At 35.0% G+C, this 12040-nt stretch overlaps 1 protein-coding gene across 1 annotated transcript; it reads right to left on the minus strand.

Moving 5' to 3' along the window:
- Positions 1 to 96: 96 nt before the first annotated feature.
- On the minus strand, positions 97 to 11651 carry LOC131146138 (alpha-L-fucosidase 2-like). Its single transcript, XM_058095501.1, has 11 exons — positions 11546 to 11651; positions 9604 to 9874; positions 9242 to 9387; positions 7784 to 8688; positions 6233 to 6365; positions 5333 to 5491; positions 2080 to 2304; positions 1875 to 1976; positions 1616 to 1751; positions 1165 to 1360; positions 97 to 495 (listed from the first exon to the last, which is right to left on the minus strand). Exons 2-11 carry the CDS (start codon positions 9812 to 9814, stop codon positions 168 to 170), a joined length of 2541 nt encoding a protein of 846 aa, XP_057951484.1. The 5' UTR covers positions 9815 to 9874; positions 11546 to 11651; the 3' UTR covers positions 97 to 167.
- Positions 11652 to 12040: the final 389 nt, after the last annotated feature.

Genomic DNA, 12040 nt, shown 5'->3' on the forward strand with positions numbered 1-12040 from the left:
ACCAAAAAGAAAACAGAGAAAGGGCTCCACTTCCTTCTTTTTTCTTGGCGACTGAAAATGCCCAGTAGTGCACCAAAGAAGAAAAAAAGATGGAGATGGAGAAATAGTCCTTCTAATTTTATTTCTGTACATGGATAGAGCGCAGTGATGAGAACTTTGCTAGCTCATTAGCATTCAAAGAAAGCTGCTTCTGAGGGAGAGTGCGTGTTGATGCATTTTAATTGACTGTTGAAGGTGTATACAATCCCAGAAGACAATTTTGCAGCAACCGTTTTTGTACCATAATGTAAAATTTTAGTGGTGTCTTGGTCTTCTGACCAAATACCAACCTCATGGAGATCACCTTCATTCCAGCAGATGCTAACTGTCACTCTGCCGCGTGCCTTTAATCCTTTCACGCAACCGTTCGCCCATTTATCCCGGGGAAGAGCAGGGAGTAGGTACAGGTCCTTTGTGGTGCTCTGGACAAGCATTTCTGAAACTGCCGCTGAAAAACTGACGCCAACAATTGCAAATTAGCAACAAAGAAAAGATTGATGTTTCTTTATGATGGTGTTATATCATAATAAGAAATTATAAAAAGACAAAAAAATAAAAATAAAGTTAGAACTCCAGCTATTGCAGAAGTAAATTAATCCATAATCAAACCCAAAACATCATAGGCATCCTTAAAGGAACTTCAATGCAGGAACCCAATGGCCATTAGAATGAACAATAAATGTGTAAGCAAAGTGCATTATGAAGAGGGGGAAATGCAGGAAGAAAATGCAATGCTACATCGTGCTTAACCTCATTTCCCCAACATTCACATTAAGTAGGTCATATAGAAGCACCAGATCATTCTCATCAATGGATAAAGCTCTCTCTCTCTCTCTCTCTAAACATAATCATCTTAAAATTGATTGACTTGAAGACTTCGCCACACAACTCATTCAAAAAGAAATAATCCTGTGAAAAACAAATAGGAGGAGCATCCTACCCCTCAAACTTCAAGTTTATTTTCGAAGCCCTAGCAAATACAATATATAATTAGGTCAAATATTAGTAAGATAGGTGTAAAATTCCTGTTCATACAATAGGATCAGTTTTATATCATTTTTATACAATTACAAATAGACCGTGGAGACATGTCTCCATTTATTTATGGATGAGAATGCTACTTACCCAAAGTTGGCATCAATCTGGAAAGGAGGGTGTGCAGTGAACAAGTTACTGTAAAGCCCTCCTTTGAATGCTTGCTCATGATCAGGATCTACCAAGTTGATCAATTTCTTGATCATCCTATATGCATGCTCACTGTTGTGTAGACGTGCCCATAAAGCAGTTTTCCATGTAGTTGACCATCCAGGACCATCTTCTCCTGTTTCAAGTTATAGAAATGTAAACACGAGTGTGTGATGATCACTGAAGTGAAATTGTTAAACAAACTAATATCCCAAAGTATTTGTAACAATCTAATTCAAAAAATGGCGTCAGTAAAATCTAGGATAAATAGTCCTATAGTACAGACAATAAAGTGGAATAATTTGAATTCAATTTGGTGTCTAGGCGCCCCTAAACCTGATGTGCATTGCATGACTGAAATAATCAACCTAGTATGCTTTCACATGCAAACCTCTTTTATGGAGTGTATATTCCGCAGCCTTACAAAGATCAGGAGTCTTCTCAATAGTTATTGAGTGCCCTGGAAATAGACCAAATAAGTGAGATAAATGTCTGTGATGCACGTCTGGGTCTTCAAAGTCTTGTGCCTGCCACAACAAAGGGTTTACTTCAGAATGAAAAACTACCAATTTTTGGCTGCCTCAATGAAAGATATCAACTTTGTAGAAGCACAGACAAACAATGAAAATTTAAATAATGATTTCACATACCCATTCCATAATGGAACCATCTCCAGAAATTTTTGTTGGATAAAGCTTCAACTGAGCCACACAGACATTTTGAACAAAATCATCATCATTTTTTCCCAAAACCTGCTAGGTAGAAATCCACTCGTTAAAATCACCAACTGCAAAATGCTCAAGTTAATAAACAAAGGAACTTAGGAGCTATATGCCTCCATAGTAGAAGATATACCTCAGCCGCAGAAACAAATGCAGAAAAGACCTCTCTTATAATCGCCATGTCCATGGTTGATGAGTAGCTCACACTAGCAGGCCTACCATCTGGTGCAGTAAACATATGCTCTGGAGAAGTTGATGGATTGGTTTCCAAATATCCTCCATTGCCTTCAATCAACCAGTCCAATAGAAAGGAGGCACATCCTTTCAACAAGGGATATGCCTTATTTTCTAGGAAACCCTAATCATATTCACAACATAAATGAAATTATTTATCAATTAAGATATTTTGAGTAACATATTCCGAGCAGGAACTATAATCAGTTCCTTCTCTATTATCAATACAAGCATACCAAAAAAGGCAAAGAAGAGATTATTTGGTCTCCACATGCAAAAAGGTAATGATTAAGAATCTAATGCCAAATGGAAATTCAAAAGTGCCTGCATACTTTCAGACCCAAAACTCCCAAAGTTCTACATGATCACATCCTCCAAAGCAGAACAACATAAGTCAACACTTCAACTTAGATAACACTGGTAATTGATAGGTTGCAACCATATTATCATAGCATGCATGAAACCAAATTTACATGATCTTAACAATATGGCCTGCAATTAGAAGGAAACCAGAGTAGAACCAGGGTTTGCACTTTGCATAGAAAATTACATCAGACTTTTACTCCTATTTGATGGAGACTTGGGAAATTTACTACATCAAGTAAGCCTATATATATCTTGCAAACAGCCTTAAGAAACCTCCAAATTTTCTAGGAATCCTTAACCTCAGAAAACCAAGGTGGAAATATTTTACTTTTTTTTTAAAAAAATTTATATTTCAATTGGCAGGTGAGAATAAGGAATGCAATAAGGAAAGCTTAGAACATGGTTTTTAATAACGGCTGCAACCATTACGTAACGCCGTTACGTAATAGTTTTTTGGGTTACTGATACCGTTACACACCGTGAAATCAGTGGGAAGAAAAATCACGACCGTAGCAGCCGTTATGTAACCGCTATAGGACTATTAAGCCAAAAAATTTATTTTATTTTTCACTTTTTCTTCTCACTTTTTCCCTCTCTTTCATAAATCATTCTCAATATACCATGCGGCAAAAGGGGGGAAAATATTATACCAAGATTGACAATGATACAAAATTTACTATTTCTTTAAATACTCACAAGAGATGCATTAATTAACAATTTGAAAATACTAACTTGTTAGGAAAATATTTTATTTTGATAATATTAGTAATTTGATATTTATGTTCTATATTTTTCAACTTCAACCTTCTTCTTTTCTAGTTATTTTATATTTGTCTTATTCGTATGTCTTATGTGTCTAATAAATTAATGGAGTGTATAATGTATTTTGTTTTATTAATTACTTTAGCACACAAAACAATTTATCACAGATAAGAAAAATGAGAAGTATAAATATGCACACACACGTAATTTTTCTATCAATGGTAGTTTAAAACAAATATAAACTTCTTGTCCTTACCAAATAACTTAGTTAGTCGAACTAAAGGGTCCAAAATATACTAAAACCCTTTCTAAGGGTTAAAAGCTTAAAACATGCAAATACGCTAATATGCACAAGGTTGTGTGTGCTTGAAAAAAATTCACAGCCATTACACCCGCTTCCTGTTATGTAACATCCGCTACTCACGCTTCCCGTTACACCCGTTACCGTTACGTTACGCTACCCGCTACCGCGATTTAAAACCAAGGCTTAGAAGGAAAAAATTTAATCACTTTAAGGTCAACCTTCAACAAATCCCAATTGGATTTCGGGATCTCATCAGAAACTGGCTTGAACCTATCATGTACATGATATGTTCTGATTCTGTCAAAATAGAAGCCAAGGCAAACTACCTAAGTTGTTAAAAGGAAAATGTATACATACTCCAAATCCATACTCCATGATGTAGCATTTCATGTGTTAGGTTATGGGTTCTACTTCTAAAAGAACTTCCAAAGTTTAAGCAATTGACTACCCATGATAAAGTGCCATACTGAGGATTATAAAAATTTTGTAGAAATTTTCTGCTTTTACAGCACAATGCTTGTAATATTTATATGCATCCCATCCCAAATTTAGAGTTAAGAACTCTCAAGCACCAAGGCACCAAGCCTATACAAAACCTGGCTTTATATGTTCTGACCCTATTCCAGTTGAAGCAAGCTTACCCAACTTAAACAATTAATTATGTAGATTTAGCAGGGAAGATTACCCAACTAACTAGGTACGATTTGAGTAATTGAAAATCACAGAAACAGCTTCTCTGCCACATATAGGGCTGCATATATCTGTCTTCCCTAATCCACCTTTAGCAGTAGCTTCATGCACCAGGGAAGATTCCCTGGGGCCATTTCATTGTCATAAATAGTGGGATTATAACCTTATGTTTGGAAGAGGCCTTGGATTTGGATTTGAGCATATTTGGGTAAAATGCAATACAAAACTGCATTAAGTTTTGTCTAAATCCATCCAAACCCAAATTCAAAGCCCAAAACCCATGCTCCCAAATGCAGCATAAGTGTCAACTGCCCCCCTCTGTTACCCATTTTCTTTGCAAAATATCATTTTCTCCCGCAACAGAGACAATGATAACCATAATGATAGGCCATAGATAAGCAAAGATGCCAATTATTGCAAAGAATTTTGAAGAACATTATCAAAATTTTAGATATCCGGCTTCATCTTACTCCCACTACTACAGTCTATTGTTTTTTTTTTCTTTTATTTTTTAGTATCCCTTTATTTCATCTTTGGATTGTATTAGGATTTCCAAAAAATGTTATGTCAAATTTTAGATGTGTGTTTTTGCATTTATCACATAAACCAGTTAAGCAACAATTTTTGCACCCCCACCCACTTAAATGTTATGCAGGGGCACCCTCATGCTGAAAGTTGTTGGGCTACATTTGCCATGAGATTAAAAAATTTCATAAGATCTGCACCTGTTTGTTTCTTGTTCTTGCAGATCTCGAAGAATACTCCAATAGTATTTCTTCATTCATTCCCATCCAATCCAAATTTTTTATACTTCCCTTCCCAGAGTGGAAACAATGGTAGTATCTAAGGAATAAGCATCGACCAACTCTGTGCCAACAGTCGCGGTAATATAGAGGATGCAAGCATTAACGGATGAGAAGGAGGTCTGAGAGTGAAATCCTATATAATCCTCCACTTAAGAGAAAAATATTTTTCGAAATAATAAATTGAATATAGGAAAGAAAATTTTATGGATGACTTGAAGTCTTACTTTGTCCATCATGTATGCATAATGCTCCCATAGATGAGTACAAAGCCATGCTCCACCCATTGGCCACAAGGCCCACACGACCTCACCTCGGTAGGGATCAGTTTTGGACCATATATCAGACACATGATGTACGACCCAACCTCTTGTTTCATAGTTCACCTGTAAATTGTAAATAAGAGGAGGAAGTATAGAAGGTCAAGGAAATATTTTCTAGCTCAGAGACAGCAAAAAAAAAAAAAGCACCAAGGAGCAAAACTTCTACAGAAACCAAACTGATCTTAGGTCTCAGTGTCTCACAATGCTTTATCATACAAGTGTTTAAGACAAGTAAGCCTCTCCAAACCACACAAGTGCGCAGTCGGCCCATGCAAAGGGTTCAGTTAAGGTATGCCAAATTCCACCAAGTATACAAATGGAATCTAACGACACATATCCTCCAATTATATCTTCCAAATCGGCCACACTATCAATCCATCCTTCTCCCCCAAAGGGAGATTTTAGAAAATAACTAAATATAAGGGCTCAGGGCCTAGTTGGTAATTTTTCTTACATCTCCCCCTTTGGGAGCATAGGTATCATATACAGCCCCAAAATAAAAAGCATGATGGTGAAAGCACAGAGTCATCAACTTAAAGTGTAGGGGGTCCTTGGTACAAGGTTACCTCTCTCGTTTGACAAAGGAACATCAGTAATGAATCTAAAAACTTATTCTCAAACTTTGAAGGCAGACATGCTGCATTTTTTAACCATTACTAGTTTCTCTTTTGGGGAACTTCATTTTAAATCCTATGGAAATAATACTTCGATCACTTAAATGAAATGCATAGACAATAATAAATATGGTTAAACAGTTCAGACGAGCTTCAAAATGTAAATTAGAAAGTGAGAAAAGACCCTTACTTCTGCAGTTTTACTCCCATTGACTGACAAAGAGGCTATATAGTCAAACAAGGGCTCCTGGCACTCGCTTAGGTTACAAGGAAGAGAAGGCCAATAATTCATTTGAAGATTAATATTCAAGTGGGGAGAACCACTGAAAAGAAAAAAAAAATCATATAAAGCCCAGATAAGATTTCAATGCAAATGATACTAAAAATAAAAGCTACTACAAAACTTTGTTAATACATGTCTTGATGTGCAATAATCAACAGGAAGCAGTTTAGTCATAATATGAATTAGAATTGTTATCCAATAATTAGAAAGAGGCGTGCATGGCTCATTTCACTCTTTTTCTCTCACTGCCCCACCACTATGTTGAAACATAACTTTCAAAACCTTTTATTCAAAAAACAGAAAAATAAGTGTACCATGAGGAAGGCACAAGAACAAGAAAATCTTCAGATACCCAGGAAAAACGTAGAAAAAGAAGAGGAATTAAAAAAAAAAAGGAATCAAAAAGTTCTTCCCAGAATACTTTTGAAATGGTCTAATAAATATTACAGAATTTTACTGCCAATATTCATATTTAACAAGCTGTTTTAAATAAAATATGCAGCCCCAAGACAAACCAAAGCTCAAAATATTGTAGATCAAGACAAAATGGCCCCCAAAGTTTGAATAAATTATGCATCATTCAACCATAGACAAGGAGAATTTAATTCCAACAAGTTCAAACCCAACTTTCAGAAACCAGAATGCTCATCTGGAATCCAGGTTTATCCATTTTGTGGAAAAATATCCACTTTGTCTCAATGGTTCATTAAAGCGCAGCCCCATTCCTTAACTGATTGCTTTATGTTTTTTCCTTTTTGGGTCTACAATGCTTTTAACCTCGGCCCTATCTTTGTTCTCACCAAATTCTTTTATCTTTTAAAGAGTATAAACTCAGTTAAGAATTCATGTATAAATTCTCTATAAAACCACGCATATTATTATGACAGCATGAAGATTGCCAGGGACTACGTGTTACCATAACATGCTATGCCAGCATCAAAATAAAGTCAGGATTAACCACCTGATAGCTTCTATTTCTTTTCCTCTTCTTTTTATTTATTCATTTATTTATTTATTGGTAGCAAGGACCCTGTTAAAGTGATATTGTGTGGTTATTTAATTCTTTTCTCCACATGTGATTTAAATGCTTTGAAAATTGAAATTGTCCACCTCAATGGCTAGATGTCACATTTCAACAAGTGTGTGGCCAATAGAATTAGAAGTTCTTTGATAGAGCTCAACTGAGGACAAATAGGAAGATAATTCATGGTTCTATAACCTCCTATCTCTTCAACATAATGATAATAATTATCAGATTCAAAACATCACCTTGAAATTTGAAACTTGAAAGCATCATTTGTCAAAAGTCAAATGTTTGACTCCCTTGTGAGAAAACAGAGAGTTCAACAGAAGGGAGTGTGATGTGGGAACTGCTAGAGGTGAAAGTAATATAAATTCAGGTGGAAGGAAAAAAACAGAGTTTAAGATAAGGAAAAACCAAATTAAGTCAGAACATACTCCCACATCGGCTCAGTATCCTTGTTCCATATCCCCTGCAAGTTTGCCACCTGGGTCCCAGGCCGTGAACAAGAAATAAGCAAATATCGACCATACTGGAATAAAAGCTCCACCAAGGAAGGATCTTCATTAGTTTGAAATGATTTCACTCTTTCTGCAGTTGGAATTGTGTCATCTTCACTTCCTTCAGAAAATAAACCCTCCATAGAGGACATAAATCTCTTCATCTCCAAAGACCCATCTCTTTTAATGCTCTTGGAGCTTTTAGAAAGCTGCAATGAAACTCGATGAAAGAGTTCCTGATAGTCATCCAAATGATGAGCATACAGATCAGAATATGAAAAATTTTTTATTATATTTAATCTGCTAAGGGACTCTGAAGTAGGATCCTTTTTAGAATCTGATGGGTTAGTGAAAGGCCCATCAAATGAAGATGATGCTGCCAGAAGCAAAATAGCCCAATCTGAACCTTCAATCTTCAACTTCTTCTCATCCAGAACATATATTTCGCCCCTGCTGTCACTTATCAGCACATCAAGAACTGCAGAAAACTGGATTCCTTTTGGATTATCATTTACATTCATTTTCCCTGAGACCCTTTTACCAGGACAACTTCCCTCCAAAACAATCCGAGCATTTCTGTTTACTCGTGAATGGTGATTTAACTTGCTGTCGAGATATACTGTAAAGGACACAGATCCGGGTTTGCTTCCAGAAATTTTGGTAACAATCACTTGGTCGGGATTTGAGGCAAAATGTTCCCTTGTGAACTCCACATCACCCACGGAATATTTTACTATTACTGTCGCAGTATCTAAATCTAGCTCTCTTTTATATGTTTCTTCTCTATAACCAGCATCGGAATAATCAAATTCTAGCCTTATATCGCCCAGAAGCTGGTAAACCTTCAACATCACAGTAGAATCATCAGAATATAATTCCCAGAATAACAGAATTTGAAGTTCTCTTTGTAGAATGAATCCTCTGGCATTTCCATAGAAGCTTATGAATTTCAATGATAAATGAATTTAATGCGAGCTAAAAGATAGCTGTACAGAAAAAATAATGCTTTATATTTTAGTACTAAACTAAAGGATTCGGACCATTAATTGGCAAATCAACCATAGAAATGAAATAAATGAAGCAGTATGGATTCTACAGAAAAATCTGTTGCAAAGACCCTTATACGAGCCCCAATTTTTATTTTCTATCTGAACTGCAATATGTTGATGAATTACTAAACACAAAAAGATGTTTATATCGAGGTATTTTCTGTGTAATTCATAACTGCTCATTGGGGAAATCCCAATTATAAATTTCACAGTGAGAAGATTATACTTTACTTTTACAAAAGATTTTGTGCAATATGCTAGGATAAACCTTTACTCTATATATCCATAAGATTCCACTAACATTGTGGAATTAAAACCAATGAAATAAAGGTAAAGTGCAGCATACATCAGCACGATTTCCCAACAACTTGGCCGCCGCTGCAGTAGCATCTGCATATTGGCCATTATCGACAAGTTTTCTGACCTCTGGCAGCGCCTTTGGAGCATCTGGGTCAGTATAGTTCCCCGGAGTGCCCGTCCATAGAGTATCATCTACAAAAGAATTCAAAAGATACGAGTTTTACTCGCATGTCAATTGAACATATTTAGATCACTATGTCTCATTTATGCATCCCGTTAGGATTCTGAGAAAATGAAGCAAAAGAAAATAATTTTTGAAACAGTTCAATCTATACCTTCGAGAAAATTTTTACAAAAGAAGAAAAGATATAGTTAACAGAAGTGGAGAGTATTGAAGAAGGAAGGAACCATTGAGCTGGAGGATCTCGGACGCGACGCCGCCCCACACCATGGCTCCAAGGCGGCCATTACCGATTGGAACGGCGTCGGTCCAGTGATTTGCCGGGGCAGAAAACCTAACTTTGAGCGGCTTGCAGGTTTTTTCTGTTTCCACTGAAGTGGCTTTCCACCAGTACTTCTCTGTGGGACGTGGCACCATAACCCACCCTTCATCTTCCATGGATGCAGTCCCAGAACACGAAGAAGATGAAGCACCAACAGAAGTACTGAACAAAACGGACTGTAACAAAACAACGTCGTTTTTACTTGTTAGAATGGCATGATAGTTTTACTCACGGTTCGGACCGACCGGATCGACAGAGCAACCCGATGGTCAAATTGACATCAGTATGATATAAATATATATTAATATATATTTTATAAAATTATAGGGAACTGTTTACTCGCTTAATCATATATTAAATGACAATTTTATTATACGTCACATTTAAGTAGAAAGATTTAAACAAAAACATGAATTTTATTTCATTGAAAAAATTAAGAACTAAATTCTCATTTGATACATTAAAAATATATCATAAAATATTTAATAATATTTTTTTGAGTGTGAATAGAGCTTTTTTATTAAAATTCTTTTAATTAAGCTTTTTAAATGACAATAATATCCTCTTTAAGGTTAACAAAAGCTCTCAACTATTACCCAAAAAAATGTAAAATAATCTGAATACCCCTCTAATATATAAGGTTAACGAACTTAATCATTGATATTTTGATTTAAAGATCAGTTAATCAAACTATAATTAATCATTTAACAGTTCTATTCTGGTTTATATTTAATAACGAACCAAAATTTTAGTTTGATCAATGTTTCAAGAATATGGTTTGACTAACTGAACCATGCCTAATCCTATAATTTAATGATCATAATTTTTTTGTTAAAAAAAATCGAATACATAATAGTCTAGCTAATGGAAGCAATATAATCTCAAATTTTCAACCTTATATTATAATAATACAATAAAATTATGTCCTCCACAACCTAGGGTGTTCGAAAGGTTTGTCCAAGTTTGAGTTCTAAGATATAAAAAAATAATATTACTATTAATATTAAATTTTGACCTCAAAATAAGTACGAGAATGATGATAAATGTCATAAATATCGCATTTTCAAAAATATTGAAAGGTATTATAAATAAATGTCTTCTAATTTTGATTTTTCATGTACTCTAGCATTACTTTTGGGTAGCCAATAATATTTGACTCTTATTCAACATCCAATTAATTTATAAGACAGAATTTTCTCTTTATTCTAATTCTATCATTTAAATAAATTTCAAAATTCAAACTTTTAACTAATACTAAACATTATCCATATCTGTACTAGTTAGATGACTTGCAAAGGATTATTTCAAAGAACTTGATTTTAATTTTTTTTAAAAGGGTTTTTTTCCCAATTTGAATGGATCTTTCTGCTTTACTTACAACTTGATCAAGGAATTATTGATTACGTGTATACATCAGAACTAATAGAATTTCATCAAAATAATTATAATTACTTAATTTGATCAAAATGAAGGTATATGATAAAATCATATTTGTCTCAATATATACATTCAGTATATCTAATATTTTTTTCAACCTCGCCTCAAGTAAAATATGAAAAAACCTTAGTTGGCTAGTTTAAATTTTAGAGCAAAGGGTTGATTTTGTACTTGTGAGAAGGGAGTTATTTACATAAATTTTATCCAAATCTCAAATGTTTAAATACTGATTGTCAGGCCGAGTGTGCATCTAGAGGGGGGTGAATAGACGTCTTTAGTAGATATATAACTTTTTGTACAGTCACAAAATTATCTTGACAAGATACAAGGTATTATATATCACAATTTAGACTCAAAGTAAATAATGACAAGCAAGCAATGTAAAAGAGGAAGGGTGAGAAGAGTTTAACACGGTAATATTAACGTGGTTCGGCACCAAACCTACGTCCACGCCTTGAAACCAACTCAAGGATTCCGCAAATCTACTAATCAATCCTCCTTCAAGATGGAGAAACTTTTACAATCCAAATGCTCACCAAGAGCTACAACAAAATGCTCACCAAAAGTCACCTTACAAAGGCTCACAAAGAACCCCTCAATACAACAAATCAAAACAACTAGATACAACTTCAAAGTGCTCCTTCTTGAGCTGATAATATAAATCAAACCTCCCACTACTCTCTTTGTAAATGATATGTAAGACAAGAGTAAAGAGCAAGAGAGTATGAGCAAAACTTAGAAATGAATGCTCAATTAATATGTTTAACAACCAAGTGCTCAACAAACTAGAAATGAATGCACAAGACCCATAGTAAAGGGCAAAGGGACGAGCAGCTCGCTGAAGAGCCATTGGGCATTAATGGAGAAAAGACAAGCCCAAAACTAGCCGTTACTGTGCATTAAAT

The sequence above is a fragment of the Malania oleifera genome, chromosome 13 (assembly GCF_029873635.1).
Source record: "Malania oleifera isolate guangnan ecotype guangnan chromosome 13, ASM2987363v1, whole genome shotgun sequence".
Lineage (NCBI taxonomy): Eukaryota > Viridiplantae > Streptophyta > Magnoliopsida > Santalales > Ximeniaceae > Malania > Malania oleifera.

Bases quoted from the DNA above. Each gene is read 5' to 3' on its own strand.
- LOC131146138 (XM_058095501.1), bottom strand. From the start codon at position 9,814: ATGGAAGATGAAGGGTGGGTTATGGTGCCACGTCCCACAGAGAAGTAC. The intron at 2,305-5,332 runs GTAAGACTTCAA...GAATATGATTAG, and splicing joins ATGCATACATGATGGACAAA to GGTTTCCTAGAAAATAAGGC. The intron at 1,977-2,079 runs GTATATCTTCTA...TCTACCTAGCAG, and splicing joins CATTTGTTTCTGCGGCTGAG to GTTTTGGGAAAAAATGATGA.